The 26,852-nt window shown below is 38.5% G+C and overlaps 1 protein-coding gene and 1 pseudogene across 2 annotated transcripts; both read right to left on the bottom strand.

The window, feature by feature from the left end:
* Nucleotides 1-5,248: 5,248 nt before the first annotated feature.
* LOC148875761 (lipoyl synthase, mitochondrial-like) lies at nt 5,249-12,505 on the bottom strand (annotated as a pseudogene). Its single transcript, XR_016107803.1, has 4 exons — nt 12,005-12,505; nt 9,867-10,011; nt 9,112-9,541; nt 5,249-5,660 (listed from the first exon to the last, which is right to left on the bottom strand). The product of XR_016107803.1 is annotated as a lipoyl synthase, mitochondrial-like (transcript).
* An 11,299-nt stretch (nt 12,506-23,804) lies between these two features.
* LOC148875760 (sterol 24-C-methyltransferase ERG6A-like) lies at nt 23,805-25,272 on the bottom strand. Its single transcript, XM_088965311.1, has 2 exons — nt 25,135-25,272; nt 23,805-24,960 (listed from the first exon to the last, which is right to left on the bottom strand). The coding sequence occupies exon 2, from the start codon at nt 24,895-24,897 to the stop codon at nt 24,016-24,018; it is 882 nt and encodes a 293-aa protein (XP_088821437.1). The 5' UTR covers nt 24,898-24,960; nt 25,135-25,272; the 3' UTR covers nt 23,805-24,015.
* Between the last annotated feature and the right edge of the window lie 1,580 nt (nt 25,273-26,852).

Raw genomic sequence — 26,852 nt, 5'->3', positions numbered from 1 at the left:
AATATTTTCGTAAGTTGTTCCCAAGGATTAAAATATTGAAACCAATACGCCTGATACGAGGTGTATCATACCGGTATCGGTAGGGGAAAATACGAGATACACCATGACCGATAATGTATCATATTAGTCGTGCATATCGGTCCGATACAGACTTGTATCACAGAGTATTGACTGATACACACCAATACATAGGCATATCGAACCCACATATCGCATAGAAAAGTGCTTCATAGAAAAAGGGTTTTAACGTGATTCAATCCCTGAAATCCAGATCGTGTAACGTCCAAGAGCACAAGGATCTTAACCATCAAGCCACCTTCCATTTTGTGATAATAAATGAAATAAATTATCTTTTATTAAAATAAATTCTTACATTTAATCTAAACAAATATTATTTCAATAACTCCAAGTACAAATTAACAAGAATAATATTCAAAATTATCATTTTATAAACCAATAAAATAAATAATTTATCAAATCCACATATATATAAATGATTTTTAATTTTATACAAATAAAAATATTATTAATAGACTAGTTATTTAATACTTAGAATTATTAATGTATACTTGATAAATTATTAATTAATATTTTAATTTTCATTAAATAACAATGTATTTATTATTACAAAGATAACAAATTGTTTACGAAATATTTGAGAATATAATATAAATTGAATCTATCAAATATACTAATCTACATTTAAATAAAAATAATTTTTTATTTAGAAAAAAAAACATAAAATAAAAATATTAATAATGTAATTATTTTAGTAATTAAAATTTATGAATTTTGATATGATATGCATCTTCAAAATTTCATTTACATTTTATATAAACACATTTATTATTTACAAAGTGAAAGTATTATTTATAGAACATTTGCAAATTAATTTTTAGTCAATTTTTTATTGATGTTAAAAATTGAAAATAGTAAATAAAAATAATTGATATAATAATTCAAATATAATGATTGCATATATTTTGTTCTTTGGATTTTAATGAAAATAAAAATTGATGCATTATCAATAAAATTGTATAATATCTATGCACCCCATTATATCAATAGTAATATATTTCTTCAAATATACCATTAAAATATATAATTCCTATGTATTTATACATTATTTATAGTTATTTTGACATTAAACTTGAAGTTATCAATACAATTATTGAATTTATATGCATTTCCTTAGCGTATCTAAGCATTTTTCATATTTTTCTGTCTGTATTCATGCATTTTCTCAAATGTATTTGTATCTATATCCAAATTGTTCGATACGATACCCAATACCGATACTTTAATCCTTAGCTATTTCAAACTTTAAACCTGCCTGAATATGACCCAACCCAACCTAAATCTAAGCCTGGTAAATTGAAGCCTCATTTAAGATTGGGCCAGGCCCAAGACAAAGGTTGGAATTTTAGGATTAGGCCAGAGTTGAACTTCGACCTGCAAGTTGCCTTTTTTTTTTGTGGAAGTTGCCTAGTTGATACCCTGAAAAGGTTAGCGTTTTTTTTTTTTTTTTTTTTTTCCTTCAGTCAGTGGGGAAGGGTTGATCAACCGAAAACTAATACGTACAGATACTTGGTGTGAAATAGACATTTAGGTAAAGAGAATTTAATGTTAAAAAAATAATGTCAACGAATGTGTACGGTCACAAAAGATTTATTAATAATATGAATATGCATATATAATTATGTGGTGACAATGGTGAAGGTCCTGAAAGATGGCCTTTAACCAACAAAGACTATATACAACCAAATATCAAAGGGACAAACCAAAAAGAGTGCCGTTTAATAGTAGTAGGAGAGGAAATTTGGAGATGATCAGACTTCTGCCATGGAAGGATCAATGATGATTTCTGATTACAAGGTTAAAAATATTGGTATCTCATATTACATGTATTAAGATATGCTTTTAATACACATGGACACAATGGAAAGATATAAATACATTTGAATGCATTAGGAAAATTTTCATGAATCTCACAAATACATTAATAATATTAAATTTTCGGTTTAAGTCTTATTTATAGGATATAAACACATAAAAATGCATATTTTCATGGTTTATATGAAGAAAAATATTACAACAATATAGTGGGACAAATATATATAAATACAATTTTATTGATAATGCATCATTCAACTGTCCAATATACATACTATATAGTGTTTTTATACAAATTACTACGTGTTACAAGCAGTTTTAGCAAGTGAGTCTGCCACCATGTTTCCTTATTTTAAGACACGGACAAAATGAACATGCATTGAAAGAAGCTCCTGACTAACCTGGCCCAGCCAGTGAAGAGCATGCCAAGAAGCTCTAACCTTATCACTCAGGATATTAATTTGGTCTACCACTTTATTGTTATCTATATATAATAGAAAGATGAAAGAGGGGGAGGTAAAGGGTCCTCTCATCACATAGCTTACACATACCTCCTCTCATTTCTCACACATGCATATTTATTTTTAAATTAAATCATTAGAAATACAATAAGTCAAAATTAAAATCCTCATGGATCTTCATTGTATCTCATAAAATCCATACTCTCTAGTCTCTAATAAAACCATTCTTAAACCTCTCTCTTTCTCTCTCCATCCACCTTAGTATTCAATGTTTGTAACATCTCCCCTCCCTATTAAATCCCTTTTTTCCTCTTAAATATTTTTTAATCCCGTTTGACTCTATCTAATAAAATAGAGGTATAAATTAAATGCATTGGGTTAGGTTAAAGGCCAACTCTAAATATAAACCCTATCCTTTTTTTTTTGTGGTTGAAATATAAACCTTAGATTGGACCCAAACTAATGTCAAAACCCAAATTTGCCCATCCAATACATGGAGTCAGTCAATCTTCTTCTATAAAAGTCTAAAGAAATCATTGTTCCCTTCCATGGGTTATCAGATTTTTCTCTCTTTTTACTAATTTAATGTAGATTTGTTTCATGGATTGTTCTACTTCAATAATAAAATGGAGTAAGTATGAAAGCACTTAATGTGAGCCTTTGGTTATATTCGTCAGTCCAATTTAAATTTGTTTTTTTTTAACTTAGTTATTGATCTCAATATCTCATGGTAAGCATATTTTTTTAGCTTTATGGGGTTACACAATAGGGAGTTGCTCATCCTCCAAGCCCTGATGGCAATGGGATTTGATCCCATGTCTCCACTACCACTAGCCAAAAAACCTACCAATTGAGCCAACATCAGTTAGTTCTCATGTTAAGCAATGGATTTATGTACTCTTCATAAAATACAACTTAATATAAAAGTTATATAAAAGGAAATAAAGTTGAAGTACAATAACTAAAAAAGAAAAATAATTTCTTCTACTATCTTATAAGTAAAAATATATAAAATATTTGATGAATCACTGTCACTTCATTCTTTTCATTAAAAAATACATTTTTGAACAGCAATCCGTACCTCTAGTTTATTGTAAATCAAAAGACTAATTAACAGTTTACAGAAATATATAATAATCTTGATTTAAAAATATTAGATCCAAAGACCAAGGTTCGAATATTGTACCCTATCGTATAATACATGTCAATTTTCAAGAGTAGGCGTACATGAAATACTAATTAGGGAGTATTTAGACATTTGAACCTTGATACCATTAAGGAGTATTGGTTTTCTGGAATAGGCAATATGTTGAACACCAAGAATTAAGGGGGTTATCTGTACTTTGAGTCTTGATAAGATCCATTAGAATTCTGGTTACTAAAATAATTATTTTATTTTTTAAGTTACTAAAAAATACATTTACTTTTTGACGTAAATATGGATTAATAATGTATATCATTCATTTCATTAAGTGGTGTTTGGCATCAATGTCATTGTTTCAGAAAACAGCTCCATATCTACCATCTGCACGTCAGAAAAAAAAAAAATGCACCAAGAAACACAGCCTTGTTTGGAACCGTTGTTACAGAAAACTGCCACGCCTTAAAGTTCAGAAAAGCGTGGTTCAAGAAAACATTAAATCTGGCATTTTCTCATTTTCTTAACCGTTGCTGCCAACAGTACCATGACGTGGCATTAATATATCATAATGTAAACCATTAGATATGTGGACCAATGCTGAAAACAATTATGGAGCATTCATACCAAATAAAACCTGTGCCTTTCCCCAGAAAACATCCTGTGGCAGCATTGATGCCAAACAAAAAAAAAAGAAGCTGTTTTCTTAGAAAATGATGCAATAGATACAGCACCGTTTTCTCAGAAAATGGCTTTGAAGCAATGCATCAATGGCAAACACTTAAGGCTCTGTTTGGTCTATGGAATGGGGATGAAAAAAAAGGAAATATTTCGAAAATATTCTCTTTTCTCTCATTTGTTTTGAGGGAAAGAGAGGGATGGAATGAGAAGTGTGGGATGTCAGATCCCAAAATCATGGATTTGGAGTCGCACCAAAACCATGCAACCCCGGTGGAAAATTTTGAGAAAACACTGTTACAACTGAAAGAAGTCAAAGAACCACTGTCTTCCTCTTATCTCTTCTCTCTCACCTTCTTCCCGTCTTCACCAGATCTGCGGCAAACCAGGTAGCAGCGAAGCAAACCAAGTAGCGGTGACACACAGGCGAAGATCTACCGCTGCTACAACTTGCAGCAGCAGTGACGAAACAGAGGGAGAGAAAAAATGAAGGAAGAAGGGAAGAAGAAGGAGAAGAGAGAAGAAGATCAGGGAGAAAGAGCAGGAGAGGAAAGCTGGAGATGGGTTCAGACCTGCCGCTTCTCTTCCTACTCTCCGCTCTGTTCGGTCAAGAGGAGGACAAAGGTGATCCTTTTTACATTTTCCCATCCTATCTCATCCCAATAAAACCAAATAATGGAAACTTAATTTTTTACACTTTCCCATCCCATCCCATCTTTTCCCATCCCACCCAAATCTTCTCACAAACCAAACAGAGCCTAATATCTACAAAATAATGGTTTTAAAGAAAACCTATTTATATAATACTGGTTCACCATTTTTTTTGAATTTTTGGTTGAACATTCGTATATAATACTAATTATTTGAATTACATGTAGCCCCAAGTACAATTAACTTATTTTGTTTTAAGCAATTGTATAGCATTGAAGGATGGACTAATGATGAGTGGTCATGCTTCTACTGGGAAAGACCTGGACTGGATTAAGATTGCTAAAACATAGGAGTTGAATTTTTTATAGACCGTATTTAATAAGGCAATAATATTTGATACTATTAAACTTTGCTGACAACTAGCAAGTATTTGCAATGGATCTGTTGCATAATTTTACCTAAAACCATTACTACATGAAGAAAGCCATATCTTTTACACAATCAAGCTACAAGAGACAGATGTGGACCATCTATGAAGAAGCAAGAGGTCCCCATGTTTATGTTTTCTCGATCAATAGGACCTTATGGTTGTTTTCACAATAAATGAGTAAGAAAAAATAGGCAAATGCATGAATTGAATATACAAATGGAATGGACAGAAGGCCAACAACCAAAAGAAATCAGAACTGAGTTCAAGGCATCTAGAATCTCATCCCCCAGGCGACTGGAACCTGTGAAGAAGATACTGCTCTATTTGCTTCAATCATGGACTTGATGTAAAATTCGCCTGCCTTGTAGGAGGACCTGACCAAGGGACCCGAAGCCACATACTAGAATCCCTAATCCATATGCAAATATTTCTCAATGAACCTTTCCAACATATCTCCCATCAGGGCTTTCAACATGTTCATGATGATAATGTAACAAAGTAGTGATCCAAACATAGTTTATGCATCTTGTTTTCATAATCTTATCTGTTCTTCATTTTTGATTGATTGAAGAAAAACCAGATTAGAGTATAATATACTTAAAGAAGTAACAACAGGTAAAGAAGAAAAGGAGGAAACTAGGGAAATTTATTAGTCTCCTAAGATGCCTACATAACACCTACAACTGATAAACCAAACAGCATTCTGTTGTAAAGGACAACAAGATGCAAAAAAAGTTTTAATACACAGTAGTCTGTGTCTTGACCATATTCTGAGTGCACATGTTGTGGTTCAGAATGCCTATGAACAGGCCTGAGCCAGAAGATCAATAAGTCCTACCATCTATTTGCATGCTTTCTATGTCAAAATAATCAAATATGTTATCTGATTTTCTGAACTAAAAATTGGACTAGGTGAGTCACATCAAGCAGCTGGTCCAGACACCTTGCATGTCTATCACATGTATGGTAAAGCCCTGCAAGATGGAGCATTATCTTGGTGGGATTCCACCCCCCGCCCCACTCCTTCAAATTATCAACCCAGCTAGACAAAATGGAAAAAATGCATTCGTATAACACAAGCGCAGTACAATTATGTAAACAGTGTTAGAAGTAATATTAAATACATAACATTAAAAAGCAAAGTGAGAATGCGCCAATAAGAACACCGCTTGTTTTGTTTGGAAGAGACATCCCAACACATTGTGACCCAGGAGAGAATACTATAGAAGCTACTGTAGATTGGAAAATAATGAATAACTAGTAAGAGCTTGATCCAAGAAAAGGACTAGCAAGACCATTGTCCACCCCATGATATTATTTCTGTTAAGTGTAGTTTAGGCATGCCATTAAACAAGAACATTGCCAAGAACCTATATGAGATACTCTATGGGATAATGATCAATCTTTTTTTGTTTTTCATTTTTTTGTCAGAATGAAATAATGATCCAGGACTCTGAGGTACCTGCATACCATGTGAGGGATGGGTGTGGTTAAGATCTGTCTCCAGTACCCTATTGAAAAACCACAGTAACCTCGCCTCAAAAGTGAATAGGATAATGATCAATGGAACAACTGATGTATTATAATTGATAATAATGTCTGATGTGCAGAGAAGAAACAGAAAAAAGATGATCTCTCCACGAGACAGCTGGTAGTTATATGGACTCTTCAAGTACAAGAAATGTCAGTTCTGCCCTTACAAAGTGGGACACAACTTAAGCAACACAGATAGAAGCAAAATATGAAAAGAAAGACCAAAGTATACCTGATTTAACGCCCATTAACAGGGAAATAAAATAATTTTTATCTCAAATTAGGCAGTGATGGTACTAGATAGGAATATAAATTATTACTATAAAGGTCGTTTACCCAATGTTGGTCCCAGCTACCCAGGATCTTGGGAGGGATAGACTGGGTATGGACCTAATTATATTATTGAATTTTTTTTAGTAACTTATTAATGAATGATTATTATAAAAGCTATTATTCTTAAAATTAATTCAGATGATTATGATGAACTAAAATTGTTAAAAGAACTTTATATTCTGAAAAATCCAGTTAAAATTGTTTATTTAAAGGCTTAGAATCAACAAAATCATATATCATTTCTTAATTTTGTGCAAATGTGTAGGAATTTCTTATGCCTTAAGATTAGTTCCAACTTATTTTAAAAAAGCTGGTAGTTTTTCCTTTACCTAAAATATTCGCAAATAACAAATTGGAATTTTTTCTGATATATCACAAAAGTTGAAATATCAGAAAAATACAAAGAGCTTTTTAAAATTTTTATTCTAGGAAGTTTTGTATTGGCCCTTGGTTAAAAAGGGAAATTTTGGACAAATTTTTACATGTTTTGAGCAAATAAGGGAAATGAGCTCTTGAATTTCAATTAAGCCACTTGCAATGCATTAGTTTCATACAAACACCTCAGATATTTGTGGTGTCAATGGATATGATGAGAGAGATGTTGCATTATTAATCAGATGGACATGTGGTTGAAAATGGAAAAGAAACTTGGGGGGTCTTCAGCAGACAACGACAAGAAAGAGAGGTAAGGCCAGTTGTTAATGTTCATTATATTAGGGGATTGAAGCTTAGCTCATTTAATCTTTATTTAGGATTGAATGCAACTCAATAAATCCCCTTCGTAGACAATATCAAAAATAGAGTCCCAGCAAGGATGCATTAAATATTAGATGGATAAATATGAAGAAAATAATATTAAGCAACAAATCAAGAAACAATACGAGTTGACTCAACAAGACTTATCCCTAGTTCCCAATATATGTGGTTTTACTGCATATATCCTGTTCTGCAATACCACTCTATCAAGGGCAATAACAAATTGTGAGTCTTCAAAACTTTTCCTATCTCAACCCATGTCCCTTTTCAGTTGGAGACACCATACATGTACTGGGTAATTCTCATCTAAGCACAACATACAAAATATAATGAAGATGGGAACATGATCAGTGTAAAAGTTTAACTGGCAATCAAGAACACCATATATAGTCACATAAGAGAGGAATATAGTGCTATATTAAATGTATTTCCTACTCGCAATCCCAATGAACATAACCTGATATGCATAGGATGGCAAATTCCATAATAGTTACCTAGCTTGTATTTCAGGTTTGCTTAAACATTTTAAAATTTGTCTTTCTTTTTATTTTTAATTTTAGGAGTTTTTCTTAAATTGATAATAGAATCCATCGTACTAGCCCATAGCTAATGGGTACCTGATAGAGTTAGGCATAGCTTAAAATATTATAACAAATGCGTCAAAATAAAGTAATTTTTCCTCAATTAAAAACAAAACTCATGATCAATTAATGTAAATTGCAAAATAGTTAAGGAATAAGGATAGCCGCAGAATAACTCATGAATAAGAAATTATCAGAATAAGGAGCTTATTGCATTTCAGGACAGAAAGGAATAAGGAATAAGGAGCTTACAGCATTTAAGCAAACAACATTGTGTATTCTTTTCATTCTCATGAGTATTCCAGGACAGAAAGGAATAAGGAGCTTATAGCATTTAAGCAAACAGCTATACTTTCTTTACACAAACAAAGTAATTGGAACAATCAATGGTAAAGATAGTTTAGGTTATTAAGCGTCCAGGGCAGAAAAGAATAAGGAATAAAGAGCTTATAGCATTCTGTATACTTTTCATTATCATGAGTATTCCAGGACAGAAAGGAATAAGGAGCTTAGAGCTTTAAGCAAACAGCTATACTTTCTTCAGACAAACAAAGAAGTAATTGGAACAATTAATCATAAAGATAATTTAGGTTATTAAGAGTCCACAGAAGCAAATAAAAAAGTTAAGAAATAAGGAGTGAAAGAATCAGATCATACCATGTCCATGCCAAGAGGTCGGTACTTCTCAAAAGCTTCAGGAGTTACATATTCAGACACTGGCATATGGTGCTTTGACGGTCTCATATACTGACCAAATGTCATGACATCAACCCCAGCAGCCCTCACCTTCTCCATTGTCCTCACAACTTGATCAGGTGACTACTGTCCACAGCCTAACAATATTGATGTCTTGGTAAGTGTACCAGCAGGTGCATAACTTTTGGCCATTTTTAAAACCTCAATAGACTGCTAAAAATTAGCAGTGGTCTCGCACTACACTCTGGGGCTCTTCAACTGTCTCAATATTGTGAGCAAAAACATTAATCCAGATTTTGCAACTTTCTCCACACAACTAGGATCACCTCGAAAGTCAGGAACTACATTGTAACCATAAAGAAGGATGAGGAGGGTTTCTGAAATTATAATTCTTATTCTTGTAAGCAGAAAACAGGGGTATTATTCAAGTAATGAATACATGTGGGGTAATTCTCAAAGTATATAAAGGATATCGGCAAACCCAAACTCGTTGAGACCTACCTGTGACATAAATGTGCTGCATATCAATAGAAAGGGCCTAGCGCCAAACTTTATCCAAATAAATTATCTTAAAAGCTGACTATAGAGATTATTTTTTTCCAGTATTTCTGTAGACCATGAGCCTCTAAAGTTGAGCATAGGAAACAGCTCAGAATCTTAGAATCACCAGATAAATTTAGGGATCTCTTGATGGAACCATCAAATGGTGAGCTAACATTTCACAAGTTTACCATGTGTCAGTCATGCTTGATAGACTATTGAGAACCACCAGCCCCCATGAAGCAATTGCTTCTTCCACATTAGAGGGTTCATTTGGGTCAGGTGGAGGAGGTGCAAGTGATGTCTTCACAATTACAAAACCTGATAAATAGCACTAACAATTAAAAATATCGGAGATTCCAAAGAAACCCAAAAAAAAAATCCATAAATTTCATATATAGAAAATGATAGATTTTGCATAAATATCATTAAGGATCACTAGACCACCAAAGTCTCTATTTCCTTTTAAGCTCAATGTTGATAGGAACAACCTTATCTACATTAGAGTCTGTTCTGGTAATAAACTAGAATCCAAGAGTTCATAAAAAAATCATATGTACCATGGTTTTTCAGATTTACATAACGTTAAAATACATGATCATTTAAGGAATAAATCTGTCTAACTGAATGACAAAGTAGGATTAAAAATGCACCCATGCATCTTTCTATGACTTTTAAAGCAAAACAGAAAGAAAATTGCATATAGTGTATCATAAATATATTAAAAGTTTAAGACAACGAAAAAGGAAGTATTCTGAAATGGCAATGGTTTAACAGCTCAATTTTACAATTACAATAAACAGGGTGGATTTAAATAGCTACGTTAAAATGCTTCTAAGGAGAACCAAGGAGAAAGATTAAATTGAAAAAAAAATTTAAAGGGCATGCATTAATTAATAAGAGGAATTGAATGATCCATCCAATATTCCAGAGTTCAAATATGGAAATCTCCATTGGGATAAACGTCCTGGCTCCCATTGAGAGATTTCCCCATGTCAGATAGTGTATCCCCAGCTGATGGTAATGGTGTTTTTGTGCAAGACCTCAAACTAGATATAGGAGTTCACTCTCAGGGTAATGCTGTTATGGGATTTTGATGCATATTTCTTACAGTTATTACATTGACCACTTCCATAGGTTTTGAGAAGACTTATTTCCTGACACAAGGGCATTGAAGGTTTTACCTTAGTTTGTTAGTTATCATCAATAAGTTTCTTTCTTTTACACCAACAATCAGAAATAAAGAAATTGAGGTTTTCAAGAGAAACTCGTGAATCAATGGTAAGAGATTCACATCACACCATCCGCCTAATCACAGGCAATGTGTCTAAGTAAACACACTGAGAGTAAGGGGCCGTTTGACAACAGCTGAAATTTCTGAACAGAATGGATTAGTACTTTGTCTTTTAGTGAAAAAGTTATTAAGGAGGCTTTGAACTCTTTAATGGCTGAAACTGAAGTTGGATTGATTATTATAAACTAAAATGTTAAATTATTAAATTATTAAATTATTTTATCCACTAAAAAACAAAGCAATAAGTCATTTAGTTCATCCATTATCAAAAGGCCCCAAAGCCTTGACAAAGGTCCCTAGGAAATATCCTAAGATAACAAGGTAAAGGGTAGGCTAAGATATTCAAGATAGCCGGCCTTATAAAAATGCCTTGGGTTTAATTTCCCTATCTGGATGCAATTATCAAAGTGACGGATTTGGAGTCTAAGCTACAAGAAATAGCGACTTCTATCTTGGCTTTAATTTCCTGGATTACATGATCAGCAGGGGAAAAGAGTCCCTAGATGGTAAATGGAGTCATTGTATTAGTGGTGAATATGCAATTCTTGTAATGCTGCTATGTGGTTTAGTTCTAATCAAAAGTTGGATTGCTAAATTTTCTCATTCTTTCTCATTTAATTCAAACGAGTAATAAATACCAAAACGAAAAATGAAACCAATGAAATAGCCTCCAACTTCATGAACAAAAAAGGGGAGTTCCCAAAATATTTTGTCAAAATAAGGAATAAAAGAACGAAAGCACAACTAGTCAAAAGTTTCTCTTTATCTACTGTTTCATAATCAAAGAACCGAACTTAAAAACAATGCAAATCAACTGAACTCCAAGCGGTACGATTTCATACACAAAAGTAGTTCAACAACGTAGGAGAATGTCACAGAGAAGTTGTAAAATTCTTTCAGAACTCAAAAGAAAATTAAAACATCTAGAGAAAAAACAAGTCAAAGGTACCTTTGTCTTCCCCTAATTATGACACTACGAAATTCTAAGTGCTTAAACGAAGTAGTTGTTAATGAACTCACCTGCAACCCGAGTGCAAGTGTCGCCGAGGATCATGATAGTGGTGGTGGCCGTTCCTGTGTCTCCACCAGACCAACACTCACCCAGATTAGGAAAGCGAGCTTCTTCGCAGACAGTGTGGAGCTTCAATTCCCTGAGCTTTTCTTGATCTTGGTGTACTTCGACCCGCCCGGTATCGATTCTTTCATCCATTCGGGCTTGGGGAGGGGATTCTTTTTCGTTCCGACCTCAACTGAGTACTCATCGTTCTCTCGAAGACGAATGAAGTCGGAGAGACGGGATTCTATCGCTAGACGTTCTCACAAGCCAGCAAACGTTTGTGGAAATTCGGGTTTGGGAGTTTGCACAGAAGAAGTAGATGAAAACGAAGATGACAGAGAACACGGATAGGCTATTGCTTCGAGCGGAAGGGGCAAAGAGGTTTGGTGGTGTTGGATTTGGGCAACGAGTTTGCACGATTCGAAGGATCGCACAAATCGACGCGAGTCGAGTATACATGATGGCTACGGTAGAATCTCCCTGTGCTACCGTACCGGCAAAACCTATGTCAGTCTCTACCAAATAAAGCAAAACCCTATTACATCTTTGACGTTAGTTACTATTTTTCTTACCGACGTCTACAATTTATTAAATTGTATGGTGGGTGGCGCTTCCCGACGTTCTAAAGAAAGGGGGTGAAAGAGTACATTTTCCTTGATTTGTATGGAACGTTATGGAGAAACGGGGTGAGAGATAATGGGTGAGAGATAATTTTTTTGGTAAGAAGAAGCTGATCCAGGCCGGGCTAAGTCTCCGGGGAGGTCATCGTTTCAGTTCGGGCATTCCTTCTTTTTTAACTTTGTTTTGATTTAACTAAGTCATGGGCTTCTCGTACAAAAGACATGTCGAGCATTCCGACTATCGGGCTGCTTCATGAGGAGGAAAAAGAAAAGGTGATCCTCAAGGAAGCACCTCGGGCATTGACTCCAAAGCCCACCGCACCGAATACTACCGAGGAGGTCCCAATGGTTGACTTGATCAGGGAAGATCAGCCGGAGAGGACCTCGCTTGAGACCGACGCGACCCAAACACCCGAGGCGTATCATCTACCAACCAGGGCCCCGACAACTGGTAGTTCGGTCGCGGAGTAAGCTCCCGAGGGGAGGCGGACCATCATAGACTTTCGGTCTGCCCTAATCAAGAGCAAGGAAGTCGCTGATCTTTGAGAAGCATGTCCTGACAAGCTCAGTGACAAAGTCATGCGCTACCTGGTAAGTTTCCAATCTTCTCGCCGTGCTATTCCCGATTTGTGTTCCATACTTAGCTCCTGCTTTCCTTGTAGGAAAACACCTTGAGTCACTCCTTGGTCAAGCAATTTGAAAGGCATCTAGCCAGGGCTGAATTTGCCTAGGCGGCGGTGAACAACTACCAGTCTCGGGTTGAACGGGTCATTTCCTTCACCGGTGAGCTGAAAAATGAGCTGATCTCTGAGTGGAACCGGATTGGTGAGGTGGAGCTTCACGTCGAGAAGCTCAAGTAGGAGCTACAAGAAAAGGATGCTGACTTCGCTGAACGTGAGGCAAAGCTCATCAACGAGGTCCGAGCTTGTAGGGTCCAAGTTGGCAAGGAGTTCAAAACTTCACCAGACTTATTGCAAGAGAGGGAGGAGCTCAGCACCGGCACCTTTCGCCAAGTCTTCAAGCTATGTTGTATGTTGGTGGGATTGGTGTACCCTCGGCTTGCACAAATGAAATGATGGATCGGGTTGATCTAGAGCCGGTAACGTGCCAAGCCTCGGCTTGCACAAATGAAATGATGGGACATATGTAATGTGCCAAGCATTTGAGCTCATGCCAAGGTGGATAATGACCCAAAGTGCCTATATGGCCAAATAGCTAGGCATATCGAACTGTCGGTGTCATCGCCATGTCGACACAACGGGCCTTTAGGATGAGAGCGACATCTCCTTTCAAATATAGTTTAGCCAATATGCTCCATATGTAGGTCGGTTCAACTAGGTCACCAAAGTGGGTGGTCTATTTTTTATAAAGCAAAATATTTAGAAGTTAAAGATGTTAAACTCCCAATCTCAAATGTAGTAATATCTCCTTAGGTTATTCATGTTCCAAGCATAGGGTAACTGCCTCCCCTCCAATGTCTCAACATCGTACATTCCTTCGCTAATCACACTAAGTACTTTGTAGGGACATTCCTAGTTTGGTCCTACATTCCCTACACTGGGCTCAGGTATCATAACTTTCCGGAGCACTAGGTTGCTAACCTGGAATTAGTGTTTCTTGACTCAGGCATTATAACAACGAGCTACTTGGTGTTGGTGGACTGTGGTCTAGATATAGGCCAAGTCTTGGACTTCTTCCACTAGGTCGAGGTTGGTCCGTAGCTCGTCGTAAGCCTCAAACCACAAGGTCAACACTTTGATTTTGATGGGGATAATAGCTTTCGTTCCATACGTTAGATTGAAGGGAGTCTCTCTAGTTACCATTTTGATTGTAGTTCAGTAGTTCGAAAAAACACTAGGCAGCTAGTCCACCCACAAACTCTTAGCTTGGAAAAAGTTGAGCTTTAAGTCCGCAGAGGATTGTCTTGTTCGTTATTTCAACCTACCCATTTTCTTGGGGATGAGCTACTAAGGTGAAATTCTGTTGGATACCCATCATAACACACCAATTCTGGAATTTGATATCCTCGAACTGCTTTCCGATGTCTGATTCCAATATTTTGGGGAGTCCAAATCTGTAAACAATGTTCCTCCAAAAAAAGTTTCGTACATTTCAAGCTATGATTGATACCAACGACTCAGCTTCCACCCACTTAGTGAAATAGTCAACCGCCATGACCAAGAACCTTCTCTGCTTGGTCATAGGTGGAAAAGGACCGAGGATGTCAATCCACCACAAAGTGAATGGCAACAGGCTGGTCAGGTACCTAAGGTTGATGACGGGTTAGTGTGGTATGTTAGCATGCCTCTAGCAGTTATCACACCTCCGAACGAGCTCAAATGCATCCACCTTCATTGTAGGCCAATAACATCCTTGCCTTAGCGTTTTATGGGCAAGCGCCCTCCCCCTAGGCTTCCTCCACTAAAACCCTCATGGATCTCACATTGCACATGGCTTCCTTCGATTGGACGCAAGCAATGCAGGTAGGGGAGAGTAAGTGAACTATAGTACAAATGCTCGCAAATGATGACGTAGTGAGTGATTGTCATTCTACCCTCTGCGTTGCATTTGGTCTATTGGTAGGGTTCTATGGCATAAGTAATTGACGAGCAAATCAATCCAGCTCAGCTCGGCAACCAGAATAGGAGTGACCTCTTTTACCACCCTCTTTGCACTAGGTCATGACAGGTCTACGACATAAACTGTTCTACTTGGGATTTTCATTGCTTTGGCTAGCTTTGAAAGTGCATCAGCCTTTGTGTTCTCAGACCTCGGAATTTGATGAATATACCAGGAGTGGAAGTTGGGAAGGAGCTCTCTCTCCATAGTCAAATAGACCGACATGGCAGGCTCCTAGGCCTCATATTGCCCATTCACTTGGTTCACTACCAATGACAGCCTAGCTATTAGTGCCTCATACTCAGCTTCATTGTTCGATGATTCAAACGCAAACAGAAGGGCGTACTCCAGCTTCATCTCGCTGAGCACATAGAGAATCAGCCCATCTCCGCTTTTGCATTGGTTGGATGAGCTGTCCACGTAGAGGATACAGAGCTCTTCTTCCTAGGTCGGGTCGGGCGCTACACTGGTAGATGCCTCTGAAGTGGTAGCAGGCTCAACCACTCCAAGGGTCGGCGTGATGAACGTGCACTCAGCAACAAAGTCAACTAGGACATGTGATTTGATTACTGGGCACGGCTTGAACTGGATGTTATTAGGGGTGATCATGGGCCAAGCTTTGCACTTATGATAAGGGATAAAGCTTAGGCTCAGGCTCGGCGTGATGAACGTGCACTCGACGGCAAAGTCAGTTAGGACTTGTGATTTGATTACTGGGTGCGACTCAAACCGGATGTCGTTAGGGGTGATCATGGATCGGGCCAGGCTTTGCACTTATGATAAGGACTAAAGCTTAGGCCCGGGCCCGGGCCGACCTGGGGTTCTAGGCCTGTAACATAAGCCCTAGCCCAAGTCTATACGGGCCCAGGCCAGGCCGGGCCTGATTTCGAGCCAATATCTTTTATATATAAAACATTATATATCTATAATATTTCATATTAAATGACATAGCATTCATATAAACTTTTCTTTTATATATTATATAATATAAAATATTACATACAATATAAATTATACATATGTTATAATATTTATATGTAAAATATATAATATAATGTAAAAGAACATGTATACATAAGTCTACATTATACCAAAAATGTGTAAGTTTAAATATATGTGGGCCAGGACAGGCCCGGGTCGGGCTTGAAGTATTAAGCCCAAGCCCAACCCTAAAATTTGTGGGCCTGATATGGGCCTAGGCTAGGCTGAAATGATCACCCCTAGATGTTGTATTTGCTTAGATCAATGTCCCACTTCGTCAGTCTTCCTGAGACTTCGATCTTCTAAAGAACGTATCTCAAAGGTTGACCGGTTAGGACTACAGCGGCATGGCTTGAAAGTATGGCCACAACTTTTGAGCTACCAATACCAAGAAGGAGGCCAGCTTTTCTATATTGAGGTAACTAGTCTCAACAGCATGCAAAAGTTTACTTATATAATAGATAGGTGGTTGTTGCACCCTGCCCACTTCTCGAATTAATACTGAGCTAAACACCTCATCAATTGCGGAGAGGTAAAGTTTTAGCTCATCTCCTAGTTCTGGTCTGGTCAATAGTGGAGGTGAATTTAGGTACCTTTTGAGCTCATTGAATGTGAACTGGCATTCCTCAATCCACTTGAAGTTTTCATTTTTCTTTATGGACTTAAAGAATGGGAGACACCACCTAACCAACTTAGACATAAACCGATTCAGGACGACTATCTAGCCTATCAACTATTGTACTTCTTTAATTGACCTAAGTGGTCTCATATCTAAGATAGCTTGGATTATATCTAGGTTGGTTTTGATGCCACATTGGTGCACTATGCAACTGAGGAATTTGCCCAACGTGACCAAGAAGACACACTTGTTTGGGTTGAGCTTCATGTTATATTTTCTTAAAATTTCGAAAACACAATTTAAATCGGAAACTAAAGTCATAGAAAGTTGTTTGGGTTGAGCTTCATGACCATGTTATCAACATATTATTTATGAGTCGCTAGAAAGTGCTCTAACATTTTTCAATTCAAAGGGCATTACTTTATAGCAGTATAAGCCTAATTTAGTTACAAAAGCTAGTTTTCCCTGGTCATCCGAGTCCATCAGGATCTGATTATAACCAAGGTAGGCATCAATGGAGCTCAACAACTTGTCCCCAAGGTTGCGTCTACCAGGCGGCCTATTATGGGGAGCGGGAAACTTTCCTTTAGGCATGCTTTGTTGAGGTCAGTGTGATCAATGCACATGCACCACTTGCCATTAGCTTTTTTCATGAGCAATAGGTTGGCAACCCAACTTGAGTACTAGACCTCTCTAACAAAATCTACTACAATAATCTTCCCAATCTCCTCGTCAACTATCCTCCACCTTTCAACGGCAAGATTCCTCTTCATCTACCTGATTGGTCTAATTAAAATGCCAAAATTCAGCCTATGAGTAATGATAGGGGGGTCTATGATGGGCATTTCTGCTGGCAACCAAGCAAAAATATTTAAATTACTAAGTAAAAAACTTACCAATTGTGACCACATGGGGTTTCTAAGGCAAGCTCTGATATGCACCATCTTCTCGAGCTCGGTGTCTGAGACCGGTACCAGGATGGTGTCCTCCATGGAGAGAGTGAGCTCATCGGTATTCTTCAAGGGCGGTTCTAGGTTGACGTTGTTTGCTAGCTTCCCTTTGCCCTTCAGTGCTGCTACATAGCACTTGCGTGATTCTAGTTGCTCACCTTGCACCACCACTACTCCGTAGCTCATCGAGAATTTCATTGACAAGTAGTAGGTCAACACTACTACCTAGAGTGCATGCAAGATAGGTTAACACAGATGACATTGTAAGGGGATAGAGTCACGACCACTAGAAAGTTATGCTCGAAGCGGACTAAGTTCGATTCTGAGCTTGCTGTGTCTAGCACTTTGATCCGGCCAAGGGGTCGTACCACATCTCCATTGAAACCGACCAGGGGACGTTGGCCAGCTACAAATCTTTCCTATCAAGTTGCATCTTCTCGAATGCGTCTAGAAATAAGAAGTCAATCGAGCTTTCGGAGTTGACCAAAACCCGCTTTACCTTGAAGTCAATGGTAATCATCTTGACAACGAGGGAGTTATCATGCAGATACTAGATTCCGCAAGCTTCGTCCTCGATAGAGTATATGACTTCCTCCACACGAGGGTGCTTCGGAAGGTTCTTATCATCGGGCTCGGGCTCCCAAACTGAGTTCTTCCCTCCCATAGTACTACAGCATACCACAATAGATCCTCCCGTGATCATGTTGATCACTCTACGAGTGGGCCGCTCTAGTGGTGGTGGGTTCCAAGGTGGTTGATCCCTGTTTTAGCCCCTTCTCGACTCTGGCACTTCTGGCTGGTCAGCGGGTTGGCTTTGGTTATCACGCTTGTGGAACTATTTGAAATAGCTTCGACGGATTAACTCTTCGATCTCATCCTTGAGGTTGCAATAGTTCTCAGTGTCATGGCCAATGTTGCGGTGGAAATGATAGTACTTGTTTGGGTTCTATTTGTGGGGTTACCTCTCATCCTAGGTGGCCACTTGACATACTCAACCATCTTATGTGCATTAGGATCTCCCCTCTCTTTGTGTTGAGCGCAATATAGCTCATGCTCTAGAAAGGGGTCCTCGAATGCTAGCATGACGACCTATTGCTTTGATGTGTGGACCTACTTCTTCTAGATGACTTGTTGTGTTTGCTTCGAGGGGACTTGCTTCACTTCGGTGACTTACTCTTCCACCTCTACTTGCTACTTCCCGCTTCTTCTTCTATTTGTTTCCTCTTCTCACTCAGCTCTAACTGGGATCTGAGTGCCTCCTCTCCTTTGGTGAACTAGTCAACCTGGTGGAGGAACTCCTCCATAGAATTGGAGGGTTCAACTCGACTTCCCAATGCAAGTTGGGGTGTTAGACGTTGTTGACCATTGTGGTGAGCTAAATAGCCAGGTCGAGGTTCGGAAGATGTTGGCGCTCCAAGTTAAACTACTTGATGTAGTATCGAAGTGTCTCATCTCATCATTGAACCTTGTTTAGGAGGCAGGTCGCCTACTTTGGATATCTTTTGTTGGTGGCGAAGTGGGTCGTGAACAAGTACGCAAACTGGTTCCAGCTTTTAATGAAGCCTGCAGCCAACCCAGAATACAACATCCAAGTTTTTTTTTTTCAATAAACGGAAGCCATACCAAACATCCCCCGCATCGAAAGCCATGATTTTACTATTTTAGCCTAAGGCTATGCCCTCGGGCATAGCGAATTTTACCTCGAAATCTGTTACCCACAAGACAATATGGTTGTACATTTGGAACATATGCCTATAAATGATATAAATGATGACATACAAGTGGGGGTGATCATTTTCCAATAGGGAAAACCTGTGCTGAATATGTATGTATGTTATTTTATGTTATACTTATATTTTATATAAAAATAATATAGTATGACACCTATAATAGTATATAATATATAAAATAAACTTATACACATATTATACAATATATTATTTTATATATTTGATGTTTTGTAAATGAAAATCTAGGCCTTAAACCTATCTTGGGGTTATGTTTCAGGTAGAGTTGTAAAATGGGCCATATTAGGCCAACACGGCACGGACCACAGGTGGCCCGCACTGTGCCTCCCTCCTTTGGGATATTTTAGGGGGTTGGCCCGGCACAGTCCACGGCTCGAATCCACGCGGACCCATGTCATGCTATAGGTTTAGGTCGGGCGAGCTGTAGGCCATGTTGTGGGCTTGGACCTGGGCCAAACTGGGCCAAAATGGCCAAAACTTTTTTTTTTTGTTGCTTTTTTGAGATTTTGATTTTTTTAATTTTTTTATAAGTAAAACTAAAATACATTGAAAATATAAAAAAAATCTAACAAAGAAATAAATAAAATACTTACCAAAATACAAATTGGAAAAAATGAGTTTTATTTTATTTAAAATATAAAAAAATTACAAATTGAAAATAAAAAATTATATCGTTGAAAAAATAACAAATGATTTAAGTAAAATTTAAAAAACTACTCCATCTCCTTGACTTCAAGTCTTTAATCGTTTGCTTCATCAGGTGTAGTAGTGTCATGCCCTTCCTTGTCTTATAATTTATCCTCAACATCCAGCAAATCTTTAAAGTAGATGTCTTTTTCTTATTTCTCATTAAGAGCAAATGTTTGCCCAAGGGGCTCGTACCACCCTTGCTACATAACCTAAATTCAATCCTATATATTTGTTAAATGGCTGTTTTTCCCTTTTTCTCAACTTCCTCTATTTTAAATACTTTCTAAATCGGATTAGTGAACTTAATGTTGGGGAATTGGTTTCGGGAGGAAGAATTGGCCACTTTTTAATTCTAAAAAGAATAAAATTAATTGAATTGCACTTACCCAACTGGATGGCTAGATTACCGGTTTAGAACCTCAACTTAATTTCAATAGTTGAAGGCTCAAAGGCCAAAGCCTCCTAAATTGCTAAGTGTATGACACTGTGACAGTATGAGATGAGAGACTTGGAGAGCATGAGATAATGGGAATGAAGAATTGAGAAGAGAATTCAGAATTGCTGAATTTGATGGAGGATAGGGGCTATTTATAAGAATTGAAAATAATTCAATTGCTCAAAATACCCCAAAAACTAACTATTTTTTTAATTGTTGAAAGGGGTATTTTGGTCATTATAAAGTCATTTATCACTTTACCCAAATGCCCCCAAAGTCCCAACCTACAAACTAGATGTTATCTTATAGGACATAGCTATTGGAGGGGCATTACCATCCCCCCCCGAAGCCAAAATACATAAATAGTTGTTAATTGAGGGGTATTTCTATAAAAAAAAAACCCTAAAAAAGCTAAAACTAGCCATTTGGGGGATTCCCCAAGGGCCACAATGGCTAGTTCCTCGGGAGGGCCGTGTTTGGCCCATTACGGGCCCATAGGTCATGCCGGGCTGGGCCAATGGAACTGTGCTAATACGTGGGTTGTGGGTGACATGGCACACAAAGTCATGCCATGCCGTATCCGCTATGAACCTGAAACCCCCAGCCAAACACAACCCATACGATTGTACCGTGCCTGGCATGGCCTATATGCCATCATCTCAGGCCACAGGCAGCCTGACCCGATTTATAACTCTAATTTCAAGATCGGAACTTGGGTTGAGTCGGTCTGAGGCCCATATTAAGAGCTCTTATTAAAGGTGCTAAGTAAAGCTACAGAAGATTGTTTTAGGGTGTGGGTTGCCCCAGATCCGAGCTCGCTCACTCGTATGGACCACTAAAATGTTGTTTAAAATCTCCAATGGCCTACCTATCATGCAATCCCATATGATGATGGGATAATAAATTTGGATCCTTTCAGACATTCGTAACTTTTGTTCCGTATGCTTTATTACGATTCACGAAATTAAGGTTTTAAAAACTGGATCGGACATGAAACTGTTTAGGGGACCGATTCTCGGTCAAACAGTCTGTCCGGTCCGAATGAATGATTCATTCTGATTTTTAAAAATAAAAATAATTAAAATGAAAAAACGGCCAACAAAACATTGTCAAATCAACGATTTGATTGCCTGAGTCAGCATGTCACTCATCAAATCAATAGTTTTTAACCCATAAAATGATTTTAGGGTGAAACGGAACAGATTACCTCACTGATTCTTGGGTCAACGGGTTAGACTATCTGGTTTGGACCAGTTTTCAAAACCATGCACCAAATTACAAAACAATCACAAGCTCACGGCTTTCAGCTCAAGTAACCAAAAAAATGATTTTTGGGTGTTGAATCTGTTGATATACGGCGTCGCTGAAAATTAATTTTGATTATTGGCTGGGGCTCCCTGTTGCATTAGTCCAAAAACTCCACCCTAAAGGCCAGAACTCTATGTGAGGGGCTCCCCATTGCATCAAGCGTCCCAGAGATGTTTTCGTAGATTAGCTTTTGTTTGGATAGCATTTCCATATTTTTAACAGAACAGTTCAAAGAAACACAACACAAAAAACAGACCGCACACAATCCAATTCAATTCTTTTCTAAAATAGAAAAAAAAAGTCCGCGCTCAAACACCAAATGGCAGAGTGTTGGCTGCCACGCCAAAACCTTGTGGATGGCTCTTCTTACAAAAAAATAAAATAAAATAAAAAAGAAAAGTGCTGGGGGAGTTGGGAGCATATTCTACCATCTTTTCGCAGGTAAAGGTGTAAATTGAGCCGGGTTGTTTGAAGTTTTATATATTTATACATAATATATTATATATTATATAAGTTATAATTATATAATAATATATAGTATATAATATACTAATAAAATAAATTATTATTTTCAATTTTATTTAATTATTGTATATATAAACAATTTATTTAATTAAAATTTTAACTTTTGTTCAATTTTTTAAATAAATAATTTTGACCCGGCCTGGCCCAAGACTTTGCCCACAGACCAATCCAACCCGTGGCATGACATAAGCCCACACGGGCTTACGCCATGGGCCATACTGGGCTGACTTCCAAGTTATTCCAGGGAAGCGGCACGGCCTGCACTCAGTATGGGCCACCCGCACACAGACCGTATTATACCTCTACGCGCAGGTAGCGACTAACCTCCAACTCTACGCCAAAACCTCATTTGCCACTCCGGTATCTGTTACCATAAGTACAACCATATCCACAGAGCACCACCACCATGTTTTGAAAACATAGTCCATGAATGATAAAGAGGTATTCCCAATACGCAATTTTCATAATCTCGTGGTTGGAGACGTGAAAACATTGCATCTCCCGGCATAAACTAGCAATCATAAATTAGTATTTAGTACGAGCACTACCCCACCACCAACATACGTATACCATATTATTGGTGGTCCCACTGTCCAATCACGCCACAAATCAGTTATGTAGAGCGACGGACACCAACACGGTGTCAACCATACATCAGAACATCTCCCCACCAATGACAAAGGGAGATGTTACCGTTGTAACGGTAGCAGATCCCTTCCACGACCACCATCCACTCCAAATAGAACCCGGATATGCTCCTCAGAGTGCTCTTGACCTTGTAGGCTTATAGTATGTTCTGACTGTACATTGAACAACATCTCCCATAATTACATTTATTATTTACCAAAGATATTTCCAATACACGAAGAGATGTAACTGTGAGATTTATGCTAGGAGTGTCCCAATTCTTCCAAACAGAGGTGCAATTAGGATTGACTAACACTTTACATTGTTTCAGGTAAAGTTGCATCCCTAACCCTAAACATTCATCATGACCATTTTCATTGCATCAATTTCATGTTACCCTCGTTTACCCAAAAAATCTCATGTTATCCTAAATTATAAATACACTCCCATTTCTACAACGACAATATCGCTCTGTTCATATTAACTTCATGTTAAATGTTCTTCACCTTATTGTCCTATTACAGATTTAGTTATTTATATTTCTTCAGGATTTACCATCCTAAATTTCCACCGTACGATCAATCGACTTTAAGCTACTCCACACGAGTTCTGACACATCATCCTATCAGAACACAGGACATTACACACGAAATTGCTATATCATACACATATCTATTCAACATTATATTCCTTGTGTTTTTTTCCCTAATTGTAGGCTTGTAGCTTAATCAAAAAAGGAAGAAAAACAAATCTGGTTCGACTTCGCCTCCCCAGATTCAAATTTTCATTATTTTTCGTCTTTTGCGCTCATTTTTTTTTTTTTCTGGTATTAAGAGGGGGGAAAAAAGAAGTTAACACAAGTTGGTAAACCTCCAATCAACCCTCACCTCCGCCGGGCCCACTAAGTGGTGATTTGGTTTCCGAAACGATACGATATGGCTGCTTACCATGAAAGCCGTCACCCGCTCCGAGACGCGTATGTCCTCCATGCGCAACTCCTGCAACCTCTGTACGTACTCTGGCACGTGCACCAGATCCCAGACCACTCCCACCCCACCGGGCTTCAGCACCCTCACCACCTCCCCTAAACCTTTCATCCTTTCTGCCGCTGCCGCAGCCGTCCGATGGCCAAACTCCTTCCCCACTGTATGCAAAAACACGGCCGACACCACCACGTCGAAGTAATTATCGGCGAAGGGCAACCGACGCGCGTCACCCTCCCTACACGTCACGTACTCCTGGACCCCTTCCATCCCCGCCGTCCGCAGGGTCGCCACCGCCGTCTTCCGGCGATCGAGGCCGACGACACGACCGGAACTGCCTTCCTTCTTCAGCTGTAGCGCCACTGCATTGAGGAGGATGCCACGACCGCATCCGACGTCTAGGGCTGTTTTGACCGTTGACCAATCGCTGACTACGTTGATCATGCGCTGGGCCATATCCCAGTGGAGGGATACGGACGAGTAGAAGATGTTGCCGGCGGCAAAAAATAAACAGACGGCGGAGAGAGCCGTAACGGAGCCGATGAAGCCGGCAATGAAGCGAGGTGCTCCAGCGGGAAGAGCAGGGAAGATGGATTGGAAGACCGAACAAACAGGATTGAAGTAGATTAGGAACAGCACGGAGAGAAAGGAGAAGACGATCGCATGGATTAAGAGGAAAACTAGTGTTTGCCATTCGTCCATGCCGTAGATCGTGTAGATCTGCGTCCAATCTCTCCCTGTTTTTCCCATTTTCAGAGGCAAAGTTCCGATTTTTCTAAACTATAAGTGGTCTCTGTCTTATTGAGCTTCAACCTGCGAAATTAGAACATATAAAACAAAAAGATGGTTCAGATTAAGTGAATGAAAGTGAAAAGCAGTTAATTCGGTAAATCTCCAATAGATTTTCAAGGAAAACAAATCTCGGCGAAAACTACGGCAAAGACTTACAGATAAATACATATTCTTCATCTGATCTTGTTTACTTACCGTGAGAAGCTCGAATGCTCGAAGCAGCTTCAGAACCATTACAGATCCATGAGTGAGATGGAGATTTTTGAAGGCTGGGCTGAGAGATCAGAATCACGCAATAACATTATTTCGGCGAGCGAGAGTCGGAAGAAAGCGAAAATTCATGTTGACTGTAGTTGCCAGCATTTTGAAACAGACCGTAGCGACGTAGCGTGGGAGAAACCGAAAAGGAGTCTGATCTCAGAGAACAGCTCAGGTCCAATACTATAACGCGCTTTCTTTCGTCAGGGTCCTCTGCTTCCTTTGAATTTTATAGAAGATACGCTGGCTTTCTCTTTGTTCTGCCAATCGCCATTAAAGTAATGGCGACAAGCTCGGATTTTGGAATTTGAGCATATAGGGGGCTTTTCTCGCTGGTTTCTATCTGAGCAATGGGCGGGTAGCGAGTAATGAGTGACGGCAGGATTGTCGGAGCCCATTTACGTTTCTTTTCTATCATATTTATATTACCTGTACGGGGTTAAAAAATCTAGTTCGGTAAATTCGTACCGGAGACCTGCTCAACAGGTAAATTTAGTTTCCAAGCGAGCGGAAACACGTTACGCTGACGTTGTCCAAGATAAGCCTCAAAATACAAAATTGAGGGAAGTGAACTGAAATGTGTTGCTATGAACTCTGAACGAGCCGTGCAGAATGCAAAACCTACTCATGAACAGTTTTAACTGTTGCGGATTTCATTATATTTCATGTCAACCTAAGGACAGCGCGAGAAAAATCTTTTATTTAGGTTAAGTTGTTGATGAATGGGAATATTTCGTTTTGTCGGTGCAGCGAAGAAAATTAATGCACGGGGTGTCTGTCCTTGGCAACCGGCTTGTCTTCGTTATCCATTGTCGTAGGATATCCAAGCAGTGGGACCCAGTACGCTACGAAGGGATGATGATGGTTGTGACTTTTTAAAAAGCAGTAACTCTGCTTCTGAAGTGTGGACGCTACCCCCAAGCTTTTTACTTTTCCGTCTCAGTCAGAATTATTGAAAGCCTCGTGGGAACTGGGAACAAAATCGCGAGTCAAATACACGTGGCATACTTGTAATTTCACAGATTTATGATGATGGATCCTCCTTTCTAGGTCCCACACTCCCACTCCCACCACCTTATCCGAGATCACACCATTCTCTTTAATAAAATAAAAAAACATGGTTTGATGGAGTCAGGTATCAAAGTTGGCCAAAAGGGTAGAAGAACAAGAGCTGTGTTTGGCAATTCACTAATCACTACTTTGTGCTTTAGGAAAGCATTTATAATGCACTGAACGGTCGGCTCCGGGCTCTAAGCATTACGAAGGACCTGGTGAGCTGGTAATCTGGAAGATTAGGAAATAAAATAAAAACGAGTCGTTTTCATTTTCTTACTAATACTCAGGAGTCAGTTCCCGGGAAACCTGGTGGTCGAATCCAGCCGTCAATTTGTTATTTGAAAATTGAAAATTAGATTTATGGATATTTTCCGAAAAGCCACTGATGTTTATTTATTTTCAGTGACAAAATTAACCTCAACTTTATTCCAAGAACTAGCAGTTACCAGAGTGTAGTGACACTCGCTTTCGTCAACACGTTCGTGAAACGGAAAAGACGTGTCCGCCCCTGTTGTATAATGGTGGTGGGAGAGTGGGGATGAGGGCTAGGATAGTAGGATGGTCCTGATAAGTGTCATCATCATGTGATTGTGGGTCCA

This window comes from Nelumbo lutea, chromosome 1 (assembly GCF_056320005.1).
Source record: "Nelumbo lutea isolate HS-2025 chromosome 1, American lotus-T2T, whole genome shotgun sequence".
NCBI lineage: Eukaryota > Viridiplantae > Streptophyta > Magnoliopsida > Proteales > Nelumbonaceae > Nelumbo > Nelumbo lutea.
The sequence above is the reverse complement of the archived record's forward strand: the minus strand, read 5'-3'. Positions and strand labels throughout refer to the sequence as shown.